Below are 24,907 nucleotides of genomic sequence, written 5' to 3'. Positions count from 1 at the left end.
GGTTGTAAAAATATTATCAAACGTGGAAGAATATATATTGAATTATTAAAGCAGAAAAACTTAAAAAATTATTGATAATTATTTTAAAAAATTAATATATATATCTAGTTTCGGAAATTAAATACCATTGAAAAACGTATTTAAAATACTGCTTGTGATTTAAAAATCTTAATTGTGTTTTATAAACGGATTTCTACTATTTATTAATAAAAACCTTTTCGCTATCTCTAATTAAAAGAGAAAAAAAAAACTATTAGTTACCTCGAATTAAGAGTAATATCTTCAATTTAATTCTGATAATTATATCTATTTCACAGTAATTTACTTAACTAAATTGCAAATTGAGAGCCTTGATTTTTATTACTATATTTGCATTTATAAACATTTTGAAGGTAGTCTTTACAAACAAATGCGATTATAAGTAATTAATAATTATTAATATAAGCCTCATAAATACGAAATTGACGTTATTATTCGTTCGAATTATTATTCATATATTTTTGTATGAACTTGTAATTCAGTGTTTGTATTAAATAGTTTTTATACTGTAATATGTTGTTTTTAATATTTGTATTCTACATTTCCTTGTGGTGTGTACAGACTTCTCACTATTTGGAAAAATAAATCAGAATGTGTTTGGTTTGTTTATGAACTTTTTTTGTTCACTTTTGCAAAACAACTCCCTTTTTCCAACCCCCGGCCTTTTGTTGTCTAAAGAGAAGTTTTCGATAAATGATGAATATCCCTTCCCCCCCACCCGATTTATCGTTATTTATTATTTGCTCATTGTTAACATTTTCCGATTATTTGTTTCTTATTTACACTTTGACGAACGGTTACACTTCATTCGTCTTCTGGAGGGAACGAGTTCCGGGTTCACAGGGGTTGTAATAAAAGAATTTATTTACTTACTTTGCCTCTTCTTTTTTTCTCTCTCTTCTTCCACTAGAAAGATTTCAGTAGATAATGTAAAGGTAAATTGGTTTAGGAGAAAATTGCTTTTCGGAGTTAAATCAATATTTCCAACCGATGTCTAAGTATGGCTTGTACCTATGTATTACACTGACTGCGATTTTTTGGTCGCTAAAGTTTGACTATGTGTATTAAACCCGCTATTACGTAAGCTTAAATCGGTTAATATGTATTTATATTGAATTGGCTAATTATGTACAGATATAAGTTTTTCGCAATTTGAGTCTTGCATGTTTTTGCCCATATATGACAAATGGGGTTGGGATGGTACAGGGGATAGAGCGTTCGCCTCCAACGAGGTGAACCGGGTACGAATATCAGAGATAGCTGGTCGATACGAATACCGCATCGGGCTTGCACCGACCACAGTGCTGCCGTGAAATATCCTCAGTGGTGGACGGTTCATGGGTTAGAGTCCCTTTGCCTTCGGGCTAGCCATGGGAGTTTTTTTGTGGTTTTACTCTCCGTGTAATGTGAATGCGGGTTAGAAAGACCTCCAAGAAGACAAATTTCTCCCAATAGATCCAGGAATTCCCTTGTCTTCTGGATTGGGCTCAAAATTACAAAGCTACGGAGTTGAACATTAGCAGCCGTAAATCCAAAAAATTGGGTCAGCTGTTCAACGATGGTTATAAAATAAAACATATTACATATGAGCCTTGGTGGCTCAGGGGATAGAGCACTCGCCTCCCAATAAGGTGGCCTGGTATCGAATCCCAGTGATGGCTAATCGATACGAATAATTTGGTAAAATTACAGTTCTGTATCCCAATGACATTTCTGGTAAAAAAAAAAAAAAAAAAAAAAAACATAGTTCAGATTAGGAAATCCAAAATATAAGGTATTGTACCATTCATTTGGTAATTTTTCCGCTCATATGGTAACGGTTTACTGTAAATTCTGGTTATCAAAATTATTGCTCATATTATCACACATTTATTAAAAAATTCAAAACTGGAATACAAATTTAACAGAATAAATGTTTTTTTTTCCCTTGCCATCTTGTAAGATATCAAAATAAATTTTGGAAATTTAACCCCATTTACCAAAAATAAAAAGATACCATGATAAATTTTAGAAATTTTATCCCATTTACCAATCCAAATGTAATCACATAAAACCCTATTTTGCGTCAAAATTGTTAAAAATCTATGCCAAAGGACTTATGTAAAAATTATCGAGCTTGTTCCAATATAGAAAAATACAATGTAAATTATACCATTCTCTGATATTTTTAACCATACTTTCCTTCTCAATGTATTTATGCTTTACACTAAAATGGTTGTTTTAGAATGTATATATTATGTTTATAAATTAGAATATTAGTTTGTTTTATATTTCGACCCCCAGAATCTTCAATATGACTACATAAAACATTGTTTTGATTGGTCGAAAAGCGATCGCAAAATTATCTGAGACGGAACAAAACATAGACGAATTCCAACAGCCTCATAAGTTTTGTCTATTAGTTGATCCTATTTTACACTTAGCTATCTATCCTTGATCCTTGTACAATGGTATCAGATTCAAAAAACAATTAAAATGAATAAAAAGAGAACATTCTTAGTTAAAATGAACAGTAACTCGCAGTTTTACCTACATAAGGAAAAAAAAAATCCAGTTTTTTTTAAGAAAAAAATAATCTGAAACGGTTCAAAACATAAACGAATTCCAACAGCTTCATCAATTCCTTCTCTTGCTAGTCAATTCAATCGCTCCCCCTTCCAAAAGAGAAGAGAGTTAATTTGAAGCAACCTTCGGCATGCGCCGCACATCAAAGAGCGGCCATTTTGCATAGGACCGACTTGAAACCCGGCTCAGGTCAACCGTTACGAGCCTCTTCGCATTTGCTGGGGAATTTCCCCACAATTACCGCCACCTTGCGGTACACGGTTTCACTCAAGCTTGTTCATTCTTTACACACACACACCGGTGTCTGCTTCAAACGATAGTGAGATTTAAAGTGAATGATGATGTTTCAGAGCAGAGAGCCAGTGAATGAATTACACCAGGAATATATATTTTCGCGGTTCCATCCCTTGGAATTAAAGCAAAAAACGATCTTATATTCGGGCTAAAAAAATTGTTATCGTTCACACTGCTAAGAAAAATCATTGAGAATTCGAGGGAAAAAATAGATTGATATTTATATAATCAGCCAACTCGAAAAATATCGTTTTCACTATTGAAGGAAGAAAAGTGGATAAAGGCGAAGTTTAAAATTGATTCACAACAGTTTTGATAATCGTTTGCAATTCTTCAAGACAAAGCAAAAGATAATTTAAAGTTTAATAAATTATTTAATGCTGCGGAAAAATAGTTTAAAAAAACAGATTAAATAATTTAACTTCGATTTTGTTTCCCTTCTATTTTCTTTTGATATTTGATTTACTTGTTGACTTTATATTTTAGATTTTTAACTCAAGTTTCAAAATCGTTTAAATGCTAAAACACGCATTATTTAGTATTGATTTCTGACTCATTCGTGAAACTATGTTTTCCCTGTAACGCCACCGGAATTATTCAAAAAATATTTAGTTAGACCTACCGAACAAACAATTCAAAACATTTATTTAAGCACATATTTTTTCCGAAAAATGTATCAACTTAATTTAAGAACACAACAAAATTAAATTATTCATCGGTAATAAGATTCAAAATCATAAAATCAAGTCTAAAATCAATATTTATAGCGATTCTCAAAATTAAAACAGTAAATTAATCCAATAAATAGGAGTTTAAATGTAATGAAATAAAAGAATTTATGTTTCCAGTTAAAAGATGCTGTGGACCGAACTAATAATAATGACACTCATATCAATATGAAAACAATTTAACTTCAAGATTACCAAAGCTAATTTGTCTTATTACTTATTCCTAAACATCTCTTTAACAAAGGGATGTTAGGAAATTTGTTCTCTTAACTTATCTACTATTTCCTTCTGCTGAAATGATCTACAACTTTACTGGAATTGAGGATTGAAATTTCATCACCAACCACAATTACTAAGATAATTTTCGAACACTGGGAAAAACTGGTTTTATTGATGACAGTGCTATCTGAAATTAAAAAATTACCGTATTATTATGTATTCTTTTTTGTTAATTTATTCGAGGTTTGAATAAAATTATGTGTAAATTGGGACTGATTATATACATTTGTGAGATCAAGATGTTTATGAAAATGTTCAACTTCCGCCAGACAACTCTTTATTGCATATTATTAATCTATTAAAGTATCTCAGCTAATTCGAGTTATCGGACTGCATTTAATGTCAAATTCAAGTGTTGGCATATAATTTTATTAATATTTAATTTTAAATATATATTTTGAGTTTTGTTAATTGCATTTACTTTTTAACGATATACAAAAGATAAACTTCCACGAAACTACCGATTTTCCTAAAATCTAATAACAGCTATTAAATTAACTGTTAATTAAAAAATTATACTTATGTAAAGCTAATTTGTTTAACCATTCTTTCGCTTTTTTTATGTTCGCTTTTTTTTATTCGCTTTTTTTAATAACCAGCATTGAACAGCCGATCCAATTCTGAGTTTACGGTTCAACTCCACAGCCGATCCAATTCTGAGTTTACGGTTCAACTCCGTATCCTTGTAATTTTGAACCCAACCTAGAAGACAGGGGATATCCTCTCTCAAGCATTGGGGCAGTTAGCTTTCGTGGAGGACTTTTTGATGTAACTAATCTCCATTAGCGTTATTTGGAGATGCAAACCATGAAAATCTCCCGAGGTTAATCCAATGATAAGGGGATTCTAACTCATGATCTGTCTTCTACTGAGGATATTTTCCGTCATCTTTCACTGCTTGAAAATATTTTACATATTTTAAAAAATTTCAAAATTGATAGTTAGCTTTTTGAAAGTTATGCAGCTTCATAAACTATTAAACTTTACTGCATCACAAAATGGAAAGAAAAAAAACCCGCTGTTTATTGCTTCACATTTTTAATATTTATTTAGTTAAAATAAAATTCTAAATCTCTCTACATCTAGTAACAGGATACTCGCGTTTAGAGTATGCAAAAAGAATGCTACTATTTCAATGTTATATTATAACAAGTTTAATTAGACTGTTTACAACAAATCATAAAGTTCCAGGTAAATTAACCAAGTTTTTCTTACAAATGTTCAATATGTGCCCCATAAGTTATAAAATGAACATCCATATCATCTCGTTGCTTAGGTTAATAGTTCTGGAGTGTCCGTACTTTGTTTAACAAGTGTAAGAAGAGAGGGACTTTGATTTTTATGTGTCGTATTGTTTCTTACAAATGTTCAATATGTGCACCACAAGTTGTGAGATGCACATCCAATAGTCAATGTTTTCCTACACTTAATTTAATACTTCCAGAGTATCCGGACTTTGGTTTGCAAATGTAGAAAGAATTGCACTTTAGGTTTTTTTTTATGCATTATAGTTTTTCTTTTAATTGTGCAAGTGGGGTACATATTGAATTTTTATATATTAAAAGAGATACCTTGTATAATTTGCTTTCAATTTAATGGATGGTTTATTGCAAACAGTCTAAATTAAACTGTTACTGAAATTGAGACATTCTTTTATGAACACTCAATATTAGAAATGGCTGAAATGGATCTATAAAATATTTTCAGCTGTAATACATCCGTTATTGTCTCTTTCAATTACTAAACTGCTTTAAGTTGCAATGGTTATTAAAAACTGTGCTAGTTAGAAATGTTCAACCGTTGATAAGAAAATGTGAAACAAAAACGCTTTTCAACTTTCGATTAATATTATTTAGTAGCAGACATTTGAAAGCAGCATCCTATTTTTGTAATAGACACGATTCCGTAACGGTTCCAAAATACCTGTTACTGTGAAACACAACAATCTCTAGATTACATCAGCCTAGCTAACACGAATGACAAGAAAACGACACAAAAAATTATCCGTTTGGCGCGAAACGCAGTCGTCATGTATGAACCAAAATCTCACGCATAGGAAGTACGAATCTCACCGCAACAAAAGAAACGCTGAAAGATCCCTGGTGGATTAGCGGTCGCAGTCAACAGCAATTTTCATGGTCTTAACTGGATTTCCAATGAGATACGGAGATTTAGAGAATTCATCTGTCAATCTGACTTAAGACTGGAGGGGAAGTTTGGTACTTGCGTGCAGCCAGCCAGGGATCCAAAATGGCAAGTCTTTAATAACGACATTACCCAAAAAATGAATTATTTGTGTTGTACCAGTTTCAGTTAGCGCCTTCTGTCACTGCTTCAAACCAAAGACGCGAACTCAGCACGGCGTTTGAAAGCGCATTGTACAGGAACAGGACCATTAGTCAGAAATGCTGAACCCAGATTAGCGTGTCAGTGCAATGAATAATGATTTTTAAGTTATTTTATTTAAAATAGGGGTTTTTACATTGTTAAACTGGGACTATTTTTCTCACTGTGGAATTTTATTTTATTCTTCTTTTTGGTTAGGAAATTTTTTTTATCTCGTAATTCAATCACAAAGGCCTTAAGTCTATATTGTCTTAATTTTAATGTCAGTCCAAGATCTTTTCATTGCAAAGTACTTATTACTAAACTTTATTTATAATTAAATTTCACGTTATTTTTTATTTAAGGTTCCACAAATTTTTGTTCAATTAGATGTACGTAGTTTACGAATGTAGATTACCACAGTGTATTATTTTGAGGTAAATTTTTTTAAAAAATTACTAATTTTCGATTAATAATCGTAAACTTTTAAATAGTTTCTAAACAGATTATGCACCAATGGAGAGCTGAACAGTTAGTGGAAGAATGGGTTAAATAGGTGGGATGCATTTAAAATCTTTAAATTTCCTAGGTTAAAAGCATATTATACTTTACTGCAGGCATAGGTAGTTTACTAAATTTGTGAATTCTTTAAATAGGTTAATTTTTGATGATAAAAATATAATTATAAAAAGTCGCTTTTTTAAATAGCTTCTTAATGTAACCATTGCATTTTATTGTCCGAATTTATCAAAATCTAACACGCTATGCCACTAAACTCTAAAATCTTTATTCCAAATGTAACTTATATAGAAAATAATCTTAAAATATATTCGTATGCAGAAAATATAATGCTTGATTTTGTTGCCATTTCTTTAGTATAGTATTTAGATAGACATTTTACAAGTTTTCGAAATTCCCACTAGATTACAGCACAGTAGACATGATTATTTTGTTACCTCTAAAGAATTCTTGATATTTTTACAAAAAACGCTCTCCTTAATAATTTAATAATGTGGCTCATGATTATATTGCCCCAAATAATTTATGCATAAACAATCAGACTTTGTCAATTAGTGGAGATATTGATACTGACATTAGGTAATTAGGAATTTAAAGACAAAAATTCTTCCTGCAACGCATACTTTAGCATAATTATAATGTCTTGCTTTCTCATGGCTTATCTGCTCAAAGTGTTGAAAAATTTACAATGCTTCTTATGGTTTTCAATTAGCTTCTTCAAATGATATGACATTCCACATCACTTCCTGGGAAACCTTTTCCTGGCGTTTTACCAGCACAACTTCCCCCACTCGAAAAGTGTCGAATTTTGCGAGGGATGGAGTACCCCCTGTAAAGCCATATCCTCTTGTAGGGGTGCTTGACGACCCCTTGAGGAACCATATGTTAAAAAGATCGAATTTCAAGAGCACACCGCCCGACCCGAGTTGAGAAACTCAACACCCCACTTAATGATTAGAGTTAGCTTTGCTAGGTGGGTGATGGGGAGTTCAAATTGTCAAAACAGACCCCTATAGAATTTCGAATCTTCTGATGGCCACAATGATATACTCTCCATTCACTCAAGCAAAATTGCCCTCTTCAGTTCCGGTGTCGACTTCAAATTTTTTTTTGTTTGTTCATATCTTGGATATCTATGATATGTCTAGTTAAAGATTATGTCAACAAGATAAAGTTTTTGTCCATGATATGTCACATAACTATTAAGTCTGCATTTTAAAGTTTTAAGTTGTGTAAAGAACAATCTGAAAATATGCGCTGAAGTTCGTATATTATTTGTATGATAGAGTCCTTTAATACAACACAGTGTTAACTTCAATTCGGAAGATATTTAATGTATTGACGATTTTGTACTATAAGTACTATAGTTCAGCCTGAACAGTAATTAGAGTAATACAATCTTTTAATTTTAAAAACTAAATTCAAACTTAAAACCATTGCTTTCGATTGTATTTGTGCCTGTATTATTGGTCTAAGTTTACGTCAATGCTTATAATATCTGAGTGGTAGACGACATGCAATCCGGCTGACCCTGGGAAGGTTCGTTAGTCTCATCTAGAAAATTTCAGACATTTGACTAGCAAATGTCTTCAAAATTGGAATCAAAGTTACATGGACACGAAGTTGTTTTCCCTGCAGATTGATTAAAAACAGCTACATTGATTTGAACTAAATTTATTTAAAATAAGAAACAAATGGGAGTTGTGTTAATTAGTTATAGTTATAAACTCTAACATCTCGATGCACGAATCTATTAAAAACGTTAAAGCACATTGAATACTAATGTTATGCAAATTTACTCCACCTTTTATCAGATACAAGCTCAAGCATATTACCATGCGATTCCTTTTTAAATTCACGATACTAGTTAAGCTTAAACCAAATATTATAGTTCAACTTATTGCATCATTATCATTCCTCTTTAAACTCATGATACTATTGTGGAGTTCAAACCAAAATATGGTTCAACTTATCGTATTCTCTTTAAACTCATGATGCTACTGTGGAGCTCAAACCAAAATATGGTTCAACTTATCGCATCCCCTTTAAACTGTTGATACTATTGTGGAGCTCAAACCAAAATATGGTTCAACTTATCGTATCCTCTTTAAATTCTTGGTACTATTGGGGAGCTTAAGCCAAAATATGGTTCAACTTATCGTATTCTCTTTAAACTTATGATACTACGGTGGAGCTTAAGCCAAAATATGGTTCAACTTATCGTATTCTCTTTAAACTTATGATACTACGGTGGAGCTTAAGCCAAAATATGGTTCAACTTATCGTAAAAATATTGCAAAAAAATTTGCATGGTAGTATTTTTCAATGTATAGATTTTAATAACGAATAATTTTTTTTATTTTATTTATTTAATTATTTTAATCCTTTGATGAATGTTATTTGAATGTTTGAAACGTTCTTTTTGTAAGTTTAAAATTTCTAATCATTGAAGAGATAAATATGTTATAAATATTGGAAATTTCTTTTTTCTCATGTATATATACTTTTTCTTTTCAGGATTAAGTGCGCTGGATCAGGATGTATGATTTTCCGGAAATACAATTTAGATTTTCAACTACCACCGTAAAACACGAAATCGACAGTCCAACCGATTATTCGGTAAGTTATTTCGATTTCTACTTAAAATATAGTGATGGGAAATAAATAAGGGAAAAAAAAATACCTTAAGTTTACAGTAAATAAATAATAATAATATGATATAATTTGAGAACTTTCAAATACCTTAACCATAGAACCAGCTTTTAATTGAGGTTTTAAAAAATAAACATATCACGTAACAAATCGTTTAAATAATCAATTGACTATCTTGACATTTCTTGTTCGCCAATTAAGTGTGTATAAGTAGACCAGTTGTCGAACGTTTCGATGAAATTGAATGTTTATTATTTTTACTCGAGCTAATTTTCTGTCAAGAAATACTATTACTTACCATTACGATTAAAATGCCGATTTTTGTTTTTGCTTTTTTAAGAAACCAATTTGCATAAGAGGTTACGTAAATAAAAACCGTAGGAAAAAAAATCATAATTGAGAGTAAATAGGAAGTAATAGAACATTTTTTTTTTAATTGTTTGATAAGTAAATAAGCTTGTTTACTTAACTTAAATATTTATATAATTTCTTTTTTAGCTATAGGATTAAATTGATTTCTGCAATTGCCATCTGGTTTTTAAGTACAAAAATCTAGATGTCTTGATTGATATGTTTTTAATTTGTTATCGGTATTAGTATTATTATTTTATATTTCATAACAAACTTATCTAATCAATGGAGTTCATGTTAGATTTAATGTTATATTCATTTACGTATTAGGCATTTTCACCAACTAAAATAATTTTTTCATTGGCTACTTTTTTTCTCACTGGTAGGAAAACTAATTGCATAATAATAAATGTTATGATAAATAAGTCATTCAGACGGTGTCATAAGACGGTGTTTAGTATGTAATAAAAATAATAAATGACAATTGATATCAGAGAGACTATTTTTTAGCACCTTTCTATTTTTTAATTTCTCTTACATTTTACGCAGAAGTTTTAAAAATTTAACTAATTGGAAATTTTTAAAGCTTTAAAGGCTGTGCCACTTAGTAAAAATGCATTGTTACTGGGTTTTTTCGTTTGAAATATTAGCGTTAACATTTTATAAATATTTGTTGTAACGTTTTGAGTTGTTACTTCAGTTATGGAATGTGTTACAATATCAGACATTGTATTTTTTTGATTTAGAAATATAGTAATCAAAGTGCTATTAGATATAATTTAATATTTGAATCTATTATTATTTTTTTTATAATTTTTTAACTGTTAATATTAGAAATTGAAAATCGTTTGCCGAATTGGCGGTAGAATATTTTGTTTTAAAATTGCTAAGTTTTCAAAAAAATCAGTTTCTGATTTTTACTTTTACGCAATTAGGCGCTTCTGACCTTTTAAAAATATTTTCTTTAAAGTATAATAGGTATTTAAATGGATGAGAAATATATAACACACTTTACATGTGAATTGAATTGATAACATTCTACGCGCGCATTCCAAGAATAGGTGTGTACGATTTTCAGAAATTTTAAGCGCAAATTACAGCAGTTGACCTAATTTAATTTAAAAAAGGAAAAAAAAAAATTTAAAATTACATTTCTGCGCAGATTGAGTGAAAAATTTGTCTTTAATTTGCTTTTCATGGTAAAATTTATTGATTACCTTCAATTTTATAGATTTTATAAATAATCAATTAATTTCGAATCAGTTGCCTGCAGTTTTTTACAAATACTTTTTTGTTAAAAATAACTCGCACCTTTCAGTTTTACTGCAATAGATTATATAGAAAATGTGAAAATTATTTAAAAAACAATTAATCTACAATTGAACAAGTACATTTATTAAAAGTGTGGAATTTATTTTTAATACAATTACCTATAGTTATACAAAAATATCTTATTAAATAAGTGAAAATCACTTTCATATCTACTTGTATTTTTACAAGATTTTATTGAAAAAGTTATATTTATTTTCAAATGAATTATTTTCAATTACACAAGCAGATTTTTTTGAAAATGGCAAAATTATAAATAATCTTCTGCTTTACAAAAATGTAAAAATATAAATAAATACTTTTAAATCAATGACTTAAAAGTTTTAGAAGTAATTGAATTATTTGGTTCATTGGTGACCAAAGCAAAGTCAAATTTCGGGCAACATCAAACTTGTCAACTTTTAGGTACTTTGGGAAGCAAATCCCACAAAACGTCCTGTTAGCTGCTTATAAAAATTTTTCTTCCCTCCTTGCTTTCATGTTGCATAGTCCATTCTTCGCCTGTACCACTAGGCCGCCGCGGTACATTGGTACACAAAAGATGAGGACACAGTGAAATCGGCTCAAGCACAGAATTTTTGACACCTTTTGTTATTACCTAGTCTGCACCAGCTATAGTATATAGCCTCAATAGAAACCAAACATATGTTCTAACAACAAGCCCCAGTTAGTTCAACAGTTAAGGATTTGCTATCCCCTCTATTTCTCAAAAGGGCCCGCTGCCCCTCAGCGGGGGCGCTGCGGACTTTTTTTTTTCAATGAAGTTTTTTTTTTAATGCCAACGCCTGATTTGTTGGGTTTGTGCATGGGGTGTTGAGACCGTTTTGTTACACCTTTTTGTGTATTTTGATGATTCTGGAAAAAGATGGTATTTTGATGTGGGATGTTTTGAAAGCTTAGTAAAGGATGTGAATCTGGTTGTTTATGGATCATTAAATTCTAAGTTGCAGGCATTTGGTTCGTTATATGTTCGTAAAGTTGTTTCCATAAACTTTATCAAACGATCTTTTTTTAATTTTAATATACGATTTATTTATCACATAAAATTTCCATAATGATTTAATAAAAAATATAAGTGTAAATTTGTATGCCATGAAACTGAATAAATAATTTTGATAGTTAACCTTAATAGTTAATTTTAATTCCTAATATTCATTTCAAACAATTATAAAAGATCTACTATAATAGCAATTTATTATAATCATTATTATTATACATTAGAAAGCTTTTTAATTTTAAAGCTGATAATTTCTGGTAAAAATTTAAATAAAATTATTTTATTATGTGTTTAACTTAACTTTAAATTGGTTCATAACTTGATTAAATTTAAATTTGTTAAAAGGAGAATAAATGTATTAGAGCTATATTTACCTTCGAATGATTATTACAAAAGCATTGTTTGTTAATAAAACAACTGGCTATAGATGTTAAGAAGACTTCTGAAACCAACTAATTTATAATTTGCAAATTTACAATAAACTCGATACATTTTCTAGAACATTAATAAATTAGTATACGAGACAATAATTTCGTTCTTTTTTTCGTTTTTTTCTTCTTTTTTTTTTCTTTCTTTCTCTTTTTCTTTTATCTTTCATATGATATTTTCAGACATTATCGGTTTATAAAATATCGGAAAAGTAATTATATCTGAATCATATTTAAAGAAAATATAAACAAGTAAACAAAATAGAAAAAAAATTTTTTTAGAAGAGTCACAAACTATTCAAAATTAATTAAATAAAAAACAAATAGAAATCGAATATATGTGCAGTTACGGTAAAATTTTTTATTGACTGATGCAAATTGCTGCATTATGATCCCGTATAACGTTGCTCTTACTTTTACTGTAAAAAAAAGGAAAAAAAAATGAAACATGTTTTTTATTTTTAATAAATACGAGCTATAAGAACGTTTTAGTTTAACATTGATGAAAGATTAACAGTTCATAAATTTCTTAACCGCTACCAAAATTGATAAAGATTTCTGTTATTTTCACATTCCTTATCAACAACTTAAAAAAAGAAAGAAAAAAAACACCGAACAAGAAGCACGTTTTAGGCGAAAATGGGTATCGTCGTTTACAAAAATCGTGAGCTTCGGACGAAAACGTTTATTTTTGTACCAGATTTTAACACGACCCAATAACGCAAGTTGTTTCGTGGTATAATATATTTTTCTCACTTCACAATAAGAGGAAGAAAAAAAAAAAAAAAAAAACTCAACCATCCCCAACTTCTCTCACCCCTGTTTAGTAATCGGAAGAAGAAAAAAATGTATTTTGATGTTCGCGGCCATAACTCTTAAAAGCTTTTTTGGCGAATATTTTTTGTTGTGTGTGCACAGGCTAGCGTATAATAACGGCTCTTACATTAGCATGATAGTAAAAGTTGGGATTATACGGTATATGAGTGCTAGGATTTTGTCATGGATTCATGAGTTTAGGAGGGTTCTATTGTATGTTTATCTAAACATATAACTACAGATTTATTGAGAGAATATTTAAGTTTGTTCAAGAATTCTATGTAGTGGCGTTCATGTTTATGTAAAACGCATTTGCACACAAGGTTATTCTTAAGAGTATTTTTTTTTTTTTAATGTAGATATATTTGAGTCATTGATTTTGATGGTCAAATGGCAATTATTCGGTAACATAACTCATACATTTTATCAAGCCTAAAATTTTTTAAATCAATGTCTTAAAGTAACTATTAATAAATATTACTGTAAACTGAATCATACTTTTATTTATAAGAATTTTAAATTATGTCATGTTAAGTTTAATCGAATCTGCGTAAGAGAGTTCAATAATTACTAAAAAAATTTTTTAGGCATTTACCTTTTTTTTAATTTATTATTATTGTTGTAACAAATATGTAAATTAACTATATGTAGGGAGAGCAATGGGGGCCCAGGGGATAGGGGGATAGATATTTGATGACAATGTGGTAATCTAAGAGAGGCTAAAATACGCGTACGGGCCGTGATGGCTCAGGGAATAGAGAGCTCGCCTTCCAATGAAGTCACCAGGTTCGAATCCCAACGCTGGCTGGTTGATACGAATTCCACACCCGTCTTGCACCGACCACAGTGCTGACGTAATATATCCTCAGTGGTAGACAAATCATGGGTTAGAGCCCCCTTGCCGTCATGCTAACCATGAGAGATTTTCGTGGTTTTCCATACCATTTGAAGCAAATGCGGGTTAGTTCCATCAAAAAGTCCACCACTTAGGCAAATTTTTCCCAGCACTTGATCCAGGAGTTCCCTTGTCTTCTGGATTGGGTTCAAAATTACAAGGCTACGGAGTTGAACATTAGTAGTCGTAAACGCTTTTATTTCCGTTTAAACCATTTTGAGGTATTTTTAAAGTAACTATTTTTTATCTTTTACCGAGATTTATTTAAAAATATTGAATTTTAAGAATGATTAGTTGAAAGTTGTTTCTTAAGTCTAGTACAAAAATTAATATCGAAATATTTTTTTGAAAAATTACATTAATTGAGAATTGTTCTTGTTTTTTAATAAATTTGCTACTGAGTTTAAAAGTGAGCTATGTGTTACTACTTAACATTGAGAGGTGCAGTTACGGAGCAAAAATGCTTAAAAATTTTGTAAATGATGCTTGTTTTTAAATTGCGAACTTGAACTATTCAATCGATTAGTGTTTATTACTGAATTAAGTTGCAATTAATTAACGTTTTATATGTTTCTGCTCCTCCATTTTTCTAAAAGAAATATAAAAATTATGAATTTGATTTAGGTATAATAAGAAGGAATAGAGTTAATAAGATGATTGTCAACATTTATTTATGATTTATAATTATTATTGCACCTTTTCTTTTAATTTTTAAATCGCATTGATTTTGCTGTGAAAATATAAATACCTCAGTCATTTAATAATTAATCTTTAAATAATTAACAAAAAAAAATTATGCTTAATAAGCACAAAACAAAAGTCACTATTGGAGTGTTTTAGGAAAAAAACGCGCCAATATAAAACTTGGCATGTATTCTTTAAAATCTTTGCAAAAATGAGCGTGACAACGCCAAGGAAAAAAGGAAGAATTTTTCCCGTCAAAAGTTGATCACGTTGACAGAGGAATACCGACTACACTATGCCAGTTAAAACCTTCTTAGAAGAGTTTCTTTATCATTTTGAAATGTGCCCCTCCTAACCCCCCCTCATTGCAGTAATTATGGCACAAATTAAGTTCATCGCCAACTTTGCGAGCTCTTTAAGGCGTAATTAAGAGTAATTTTTTCTCGTCCCAGCTAAGCTAAAATGAAAAAAAAAAAAAAAAAAAAAAAAAAAGAATTCCCAACGGTGCTTAAATGCCAATCGCACTTTTCTTGGAATGTGTGGTTTTGTTGCTATTTTTAAAGGGGGCTTATATTCTCGTGGCGCCATCTTTTGATTGAGTAAATGAAATTTTCAGTTGCATTTATGAGTTGCAAAATCTTTCAATTTAATAATTAAACTAACGATTTAATCATTATTTTACGAAATTTTCTAACTAAATATGGGATTATTTGCCTGTAGCTCCAAATATCTATAAAAATTACTAAAGTTTTATTTTCTTAATTTAAATTATTTTTTTTCTTCTAAATTTTAATAACAGCATTACTTATTTAATATATTTAATATTAAAAAAAAATCTCAATATCATAGACAAACAACTGTATAAGATATGAAATCCTTTCACTGATGTGGCATGGTGTTATAAATGTCAACATTTGTTACACGCATATATTCATTTAATCTAATGAATTTCTTAATTCGGTATTTCATTATGCCTAATCATTTGCAAAATTGTACATAGTTTATATAGTTGAAAGCATTATACCCATTTATAAACAAAGGCATTTAATTAATATTGCCAATGTAGGTTTTATTTACCATTTTATTTCTGGAATCTATTTTTTAACACGGTGATATATTGGGTAAATCATACCGATTCATGCAAGTAAATAAAACATTGTATTATTATTGCCTAAGTGAGGGATATTTTACAGGACGCCATATCACGGAAGAAACTTTTCATGGCAAATGCTGTTAAACCTCTGTTGCTAATATAAAATTTAAATTATGGTAAATGTGAGTTTAGTAAACCCCGAGTAAACTATGAAGTCTCAAATGCTGAGAATCTTTTTTTAAAAATATCAGCAACAAAAAAATAAATAAATAAAATAAAATAAATTATAGCAGAATTATTCTCAACTGGTGTAATCTTAAACAATTCTTCCATAATTTTCAATTGCAATTGTAAGTGAAACGGAATTTGCTGTCATAAAGGTTTTTCTCACTATATAGTGTCCCCTTAACAAAAACAATTTTACATACTTGTAGGGTTTGTAAAGGAATTCCGAAATTTAAAATAAATTAACCGTTTTATAGTAGGTAAAAGAGAGGAAGTGCGTTTACCTATAGAACTGAATCAATAGCACCATTCATCTATTTTACCTATTGTTGACCCACCTGAAATCAAGCTCTCCCTTTGCCTAGTCTTCTCAAGACGTGATAATGAGTACCCCCCAAAGATTCCAATTCGTAACGGTCATAAATTTTCTTTTTGTCCAGTTGACATCTGGGAAAAAAAATCATCTATTTCTACTGAAAGATCATCCACAAATATACTTGTTTAAAGCAGGTAAATAAGTGTGGAATGCATTTCTCAAAACGGTGGGTTGGTCCTCATTTAAAATCAAAGTGTGCAGATTTCTTAACTTGCAACTTAATCTTTTGTTACAATTGTATAAACCATTTCTCAAAATAGACGGACTGGTCTTAATTTAAAATCAAAGTGTGCAAATTTCTAAACTTGCAATTTAATATTTTGTTACAATATAATTGTAGAAAACATTTCTCAAAATGGTGATCTTAAAATCGAAGAGTGCAAATTTCCAAAATTGCAGTTTAGAATTTTTTTTACTGTATAAATTAAGAATACATTTATCAATACCTTGTGCTGTACTCATTTAAAGTCAAATTTTAAAAATTTTGATTTCTAATGTAATATTTTGTCATACATTGATTATATATAATATTTTAAAAATACTCGCAATTTTTAAAACAGTAGACTATTAAACATTTAAACTCCAAAGAGTGCAATTTCATATGAGACTTATTAATTAAAAAAAAAAAAAGAGTTAGAACTTACATTTTATAATGGTGATCGGATCATAACTTAAAATGACGGAGTAAAAATTCATAAACTTTTTAATACAATGTTTTATCAACTCTAAAATAAAATAGTAATGAATTCTTTACCAAAATAGTATGTTTCTTGAAAGTTACAATAAAATTAAAAATGGGAATTTTCCTTTAGGAATGGACATTAGTTGGTTGTCAATAGATTTATTTTGAATAATTTTAGCTTCCTTTGTAATAAAGGTTACTATAATCTATTCTGCAACTTAGAAATGTTCTCACATGTATAATTTTTTTTAAATGAAAACAAAATAGAGATATATTAAAAGAAATATAAAAATCTTTAGTATAAATAAAATTGTAAGGTTACTCTTAGCATCAATTTCACGTTAATATATTAACATTAACTCTTTTCAAATTTAAACCTCTCAAATAAATAATCCTTGTTTGACGCAAACTAAGGCATGTGCTACTTGTTAATTAAATATTCACACATTATTTTAAGGCATCCGGACGAAAATACTCGATGCAGTGGTTCGATAAAGTCAGAAAATTTACCACAATTCTTCTAAGTTCATCACACATTATAAAACTATAATTCTTTTTTTAATTTTAGCATAATCATTACCAAAGCGTTTCCTTCAAAATTACCGATCTTTTTGGTGTTCCCATAGAGCCGGACAAACTATACATTTTACCGTATTCTGGTAGTTTTTACCAAACTATCTTTTTCTCAGTGTACCCTGAACACAAAACGTATATATTTGCTCATAATTAATAAATGCTAAACTAATTATCGCTAAACTATACTATACTTTAAAAACAATGAGAAAATGATTGCAACGCAACGAAGATAAACAAATTGGATGTCGAGATTGCTCACAATCATTTTTGTTAAATAATTCACGTTCAGTACTGCGAAATTCACTTAAAATAAAAAAGAATATGAATACTTCCAATTTAACTCCAAAACAAATCACCCAAGAAGACTAAAATTTCATAAAAATCGATATATTTCAATTCATAGAATGCATCCTTTGTAAACCAAATGAATGTTTTCTGGACATCCTGTCTATTGTGGTTCAACTTTGCAATATTCTTTTTTTCTTTCTTATATTTCAATGTTATCGATATTTCACTAACTTTTTGACTAAGATAGATTGCGACCACCTAGTACAAGAAATCTAGGGAGTCTTGTCAATCTTCCGTTATTTAAAAGTGAAGTCCGAATGGTTTGTTGTTCAATGTGCGGTAACTTCAAAAGAACGGATTTAGAAGTTCCAAGAAACTGAAGCGGTACGATATTACCAAATTAAAAGCTTAATTCGTTTTAAAAATATATAAATAGGATGTAAGTCGACAAGTTTCAAAAGCTCAAAAATTATCGTTTTCAAAGTATCGTATTTAAAAAAAAAATCGTTTTACATTCCAAATCACTTTTGTTGATCGCAAGTCTAGAAAATAGGGGTCGGTTTTTGAGCGCTTGAAACATGTCGAATGTTATTTTCTATTTATATATTTTTAAGGAGAATTAGTTTTTAATCTGATAATTAAATGACCACATATAATAGAAACTTTAGATTTTGAAATTGCAAAAACTTGAAAGTTTTGTTTTTGAAGTGATTTTTTTCGTTATTAAATATATATATATATATATAAAACTAAATTTGATTGCCATTTTGGAATGATCGACTTAGGTTAGATATTATGAAATAATGTAAAATGTGAAAGATCACCGGTAAGAAAGTAGTGGAAAAAAACATCTGATAAAGCACTTTGATAATAATTTCATGAATTTATGGTCAGTTTGATTTGAGCCGTTGAACTCAAATTTAAAAACCCATTCAAATGTACTTATATCTTTTTTTTTTAAAAACAATAATTTTTACTAGAAGTTTGCGAAAACAAAATTTTAATTTTACACGCATTTTATAAAATTGTATGTATCAATTAACAAATCGTGTTAACAATATGAATACAATGACGAGTTAAAAATATGAGCAAAAATAATAAGCTGTTTAATTCTATTATAGTATTTTTTTTTTTAAAAAATCTCTAATTGAAAAATGTTATTTGCCTACCATTATTTACCTATATTGTTTGTGCAAGTAAAATTATTAGAATTATATATAATATATAAATATTTTTGAATTCTAATAATTTTGTTAAATAAATATTAAAAAGTAAAAAAAAAAAAAATTCTATCAAAGAGCTTTATGTTAAATTTTGTACACTAATTAAAATAAAAATATATTCTATTTCATTAGAATAAAAATTAAATTGCATTTAATTCTGGCTCAACGATTCGAACCGAATTGGGCACTAAATTATTCGACGTTATTATTTGAATTTTGTGTTTAATTATAGACGTTAATGTTATAATTATTTTAGTAATGTTTTATCTGGTGCTTTCTTAGGATAAATTTTCCTTGGAGCTTTTTTTTTCATTCACAGGATATTTTTAATGCTCTTTAAAATAGCAATCTGAAATTTATATTATGGTTAAACCTCTCTTCTTTCCCATTGTACTTTTTTTTTCTCAAATAACCTTTGGGTATTTTTTTTCCTTTAAAAAATAAATCCGAAAAAGTGTGAATACTTTTATGTATATTTAAATTAATACACTTCACAATTTATAACATTAATCTGCCACTTATTTTTTTTTTCACTGTTTCGTAAGATCGCGCTGTTTGACTTCGTTCCCTAAACCATTCAATTCTGTACCAAAATCTTTTCCAAAATAAAATCTTCCTTCCCACCAAAATAATCACAGATTTTGCATTTAATACATATCACGCCTAGGCAGTTTATTACATTTGCACTTTTTCAACAGTTTGACCTCGAGTAACGACCCCTCGAATTTTCTAGTTTTTCAGAATAAAATGTTTCCACGTGTTTCCCGCCAAACTATTAACTTTTCCTGGAAAAGGTTTCTACGAGGTGTTTTCCCTCCATTCATCTTTTCAATAGTCCAAGCAACTTCTAAATGAGCACGCTCATTTGTCCGTGGTTTCCTCCCCCCGTATCTTCCTGACCTACGGACATTCTTCTACTACCCCTCTGAAGTTTGCTAAAATTGAAGACACCACGCAGTCTTTTAGTTAAACAGTACAACGAACTAGAAGTTGCTACGAAATTCGGTTGTAAAATCTGTGGTATGAAGACGGGTATAAGTGCACGTGAACTCATTGACCATTTTATTTCTTGAAGATTTTTAAGAAGTTTCAATCAGGATTATTATGGAATTATTGAGTAATCATATTACTGTGCCTTTTCATGGATTTAATACATCCGGAGATGTTGGTATTGCGGAGCGATTTTTGTCGGTAAGATTATTAAGAAAACATGTAATCAAAAATTCGCATTAAGGAAATGTGTTTTGTATTCTGTAGGTGGTTTTAAGTAATTTAAATAGTAAATGGCGTTTGTTAGCTTAAATTAATCTTCAGCTTTCATAGAACTCCTTACTGTTACTACATATAATATATATTTTTTGACATAAATATAAAATTCTTTTAAACATGTAATAAGATATGAAAATGCTTTATGAAATGTGCCAGAAAAATTTAGGTTAAAATTTTTCTTACAACTGCTTTTAATTGTGTAAACATCATTTTAAAATACATAAATATATATTTGATCAGTTATTCCTTGTATATTATCAGTTAAATTTAATTGAATTTTTTTGTAAAATTTTGTGAAGAAAGTTATAAAAGTTTTTTTTATTTATTGAGGTATTAGGCTATTTATTTTTATTAGGTTATTTATTTTTGGTTGTGTAGTTTAGTTTTTAACTAAGAATTATGTGCTAAAACATAAAATACTAAATTTATTTTCAATGAGTTGTGTCAACCAAAATGTTCGCATTTAGGTTTAACGGATCAGTTATAAATTCAAATTTTTGTGCATTTAAGAAAACTTTCCAACTATTTATCTAAATTAGGATGAATGAAGTTAGAAATGGACAAATGTCATGTATAATTTTTTAATGTTTGATGCGAGGAATTAATGAATATTTTCATTTTAAATCGTAGCACGATTTTTCTAAACTTTAAGAAACCCATCATAAATTTATTCTAATTTAATCAAGTACTTCATGCTTTTGAATTTATTATCAAAAATTATTCCCTTACAACACTAATTTATGATAAGTCCAAGTTTATCTATGCATCCCGTTTTATCAGATAATTCTAACTAAGTGGAGAATTCTATTAAAATTTGATTATAAACATTTCACGAATTTTATGATTAATGAATTTCAACTCTTTATACTTCGAGCTCGCATTAATCAGATCTCAAAGCTTTAGTACACAAGCTTACCTCTTGCCATTAATAATAAATTCCAGACACCAACAAGCCAGTATCTTTAAAAAGTACTTTTTTTTTTTTAAATTAAGCAATAAATAATGACGTAAAAAATTAGATTTTTTTCTTTCTTTTTGCCTGTGTTAGTATTAAAAAGTTTTTCAGCTGGCGTTGAAAGGTTGGCTTAATTAAGAGTGAGGCACTCTCAAATGAAAGTAATATAATGGGAGAAGGCTTGTACTTATGCGTCTGATTGGCGAGAAAAAACTATTTTGACCTTTTTTAATTGTGTGGAACCAATGATCATTAATTCCGAGAAGTTAATAGAGTTGTTCACGCTTTTTTTTCTCTACAGCTTCTCGTCTTATCTGATAGACAAGAATAACTAATAATTAACAAGGAAATTATATTTTGAAACTTTGTTTATTGCAATTTTGACACTTTTTTTTTGGTTCAGTTTTAATTAACATGTTATAATTCCATTGACAGTACTTCTTCTCAAAATGTTCGTAACTTATCCATATAAGACTTAAGTTATATTAGATTGTATCGAGCATGTAATTTTTTCAGGTAAATTTAAGCTTTTTTTTTATAGTTATGTATATAGATTTCTGGAGCAATTGGTTGTTTACCCTACTTGAGTCTTCGTAAAGATTTCTTTATCTTTATCAAACTTTAGTCATAATTTTTACAAATTCCTTTTATTCTGTTTGCATTATTCATTTTTATAGTGGTATCTAAAAGCTTGTTTTCGATGTTAAATATGGAATTTCGTTGTATATTTTGGAAGAATTTTTGCAGTATGAAAAATATATGTACTTATAAGGTGTTGGAGTGTTAATTTCTTCTTTATTCTCTTTGTGATATATATTTAATAGGTCAACGTTGAATTTTATTTTGATGCTAATCTATAATTTTTTGGCTACTTTTCGCTTGCAGTTTGTTTAACGAGCAGCACCAAAGATATTTGGTCATTTCTTCCAAGTTGTTACAAATTACGATAAGTTAGTAATGATCAATTATTGTAATATTTGAAATATAAATATTTATACATGTTTCTATTGCAATGAAGATATCGATAAAATTTTAGCTATTTTGTTTTTAAAAAAATGCTGTTAAGAGAATGAAGTTTAGAATATTTATATATTATTTTCCTATAAATCTTGATTACACACTTCGTAAAATTGATATAGTAGTAAATATTTGTAGTTTAGTAGATGTAAATAACTATAATAAAAAAATTGCCATGATAATATTTAGATTTGAGTGAATTTAAATTGTGTCGTTTTTTTTTTTTTTATCCATTGTTCATATTTCTTATACAGATTTAACAGAAGATCGATAATCAAAATTAATAAAAATACAATATCCTTTTTTTTTTTCTTCATCTTTGTAAACCTTTAAATTAGACGCTTTGTAATTGAGTGGTTACTTTCAAATTCGGTTCATCTGGAAATTTCAATTGATTCGTTCAGAGTAAAAACTTGTAGTTAAAGTATCAATTTGAAAATAGTACGAAGGGCAAGTTTAATGTAAAACTGTCAAAGTTTGTTTCATTATTACATTGCCCGAAGTCCTTTTTTTTGTATCTATAAAAAGCATACTTTCAAAAATCTAAAAAAAATTAAGCATTCTGACTTTTTTTTAAGCGAATATGTCTTTGACATAACTTATATCCAGAAATATCAACTCCATTTTTGGACAATCATTTGTTATCAAGTAATTTTCCGATAAGATCAGGTCTGATAAGCAACATGTTTATTTATTCGTTTTTCACTGTCAAAAATAATTTATTTTTTCTTCTACTCTTTCTTTCATTTTAACACCAGACATGCGTGAAGTAATGAATTATCCTGTCTGTGTGATAAGGAGTTTGATGTGCATATTATTATCATTACCACCAAGCCATTAGTAAAGTAATAGTTACACTACACGTGTTTTGGGTTGAAGATATAGTATTTCACCGTTCGAAAAGTCAAATAGAAAGATTGATGAAAGTGCAATTTAAAAGCTGTTTTAGATATACTTATAGTTTTTAAAGTTGTTTTTATTCTTACAAATATTTTTAGAAATATTATTACTAATAGTTTGATACACAATAACGATTGTTTTAAAAAGATTACAAATGCAGGATTTGATAAGACAAAACGTTTAGTTTGAAAATATGTGATAGATTTAATTTTTTGTTCGAATACGAATGTAACATTACTCGAATTACATTGTTCGAATACACAACTAACAGATTTTAATTAAAATTAGAGTTAATTATTTGAGAAAATTCAGCGAAATTGGATTAAATAAAGAGTTATATCAGGTTCAAGGTTAATTTTTGCGATGGATGCCAATTTTTGTTCGAATACGAATGTTAATCAAATTATACATTATTGATATTTTTCATTATCATTTCGAGTTAGTTATTTCATAAAACTTAGTAGATCTTGATTTAAATAAAAGGTCAATCTTATTTTAAATGTCTGTTTGTAATCAATGCAAATTTTTTATGTTGGCACAAGTGCTTATAAAAATACACGCCTATTTGATATTTTGATTAACATTTAATTTAAATTTGATTTCCTTTTAAAAAAATTATATTTATATAAATTTAGTTTAATTTGTTTGAAACATATAATAACAGTATAGTTACTAATAAATCTTAGTTTTTTTCCTTAAAATTTAGATTAATTATTATTTAGCGTATTAATTATTAGCTATTTTTTTTATAAAATTTAATTTATTATTATACTGTAAATGAAATTTTAAAAACTGAATATTACGTAAATATCGCATGAACTGACATTGCTTATATTTATTCGTGTAATTTAAATTATAAGTCTGAGCTTTAGTTAAAAATGATATAACTAAGCTAATTCAATAATACCTCATCAGTTATAATATTTAGTTTCAAACACTTCTTACCACTCAGTTACTCTACTTAAAATCTTGTTCACGTCGCCTCAAAAAAAAAAATCTCGTTAAATACGAGGTTTAAGTTTCCCGCGAAACTACTTATATAATCTTTATTTATTGGGCATTTTGGGAGTTTTTACAGGATTTTGAAACAGTTTAGCGGTTTTAGAAGGCGATAATGATGCAGTAACTGTTACATTACATAATACGCCTATTATTTTTTCCGGCTTGAGTAAAAAAGGTGTTTTTTTTCTTCCTAAAGAAAGTTTATAAGTAAAAAGTGCAAATGATGCAAAGGGAGGCATAATTGTTAATTATTTAAGCTAGCCGCTACTTTGAGAAAACATCACTGACAATAGGAATTGGGTGACTCAGTGGTTTAGTAGGTGGCTATTGAGTGGCAAGATGGCAATTATTTAAAATGTTTTCTTTGACACTTAATTTCTTGTAACTAAATTAGAAGGTA

The 24,907-nt window shown here is 28.7% G+C and overlaps 1 protein-coding gene across 6 annotated transcripts in view; it reads left to right on the top strand.

Annotated features, from left to right (window-relative positions):
- Sp1 (transcription factor Sp8) overlaps positions 1 to 24,907 on the top strand; it is a 71,350-nt gene that overhangs the window by 21,841 nt on the left and 24,602 nt on the right. For 4 of the 6 annotated variants that reach the window (XM_071182197.1, XM_016063937.3, XM_016063939.4 and 1 more), the window contains exon 2: positions 9,267 to 9,368. Coding sequence is in view for 3 of the 6 variants with exons in the window: in XM_016063937.3 (XP_015919423.1) it covers positions 9,288 to 9,368 (81 nt within the window). In the remaining 3 variants the exon portion in view is untranslated. Of the gene's footprint in view, positions 1 to 9,266; positions 9,369 to 20,266; positions 20,556 to 24,907 lie in introns of those variants that run through there. The other 2 variants (XM_016063936.4, XM_016063935.3) reach the window with 2 other exon arrangements.

The sequence above is a fragment of the Parasteatoda tepidariorum genome, chromosome 4, assembly GCF_982258835.1.
Source record: "Parasteatoda tepidariorum strain Cologne lab strain chromosome 4, Ptep-v5.0, whole genome shotgun sequence".
Classification (NCBI taxonomy): Eukaryota; Metazoa; Arthropoda; class Arachnida; order Araneae; family Theridiidae; genus Parasteatoda; species Parasteatoda tepidariorum.
Note: the sequence above shows the minus strand (reverse complement) of the source record. Positions and strands in the feature narration are given on the sequence as shown.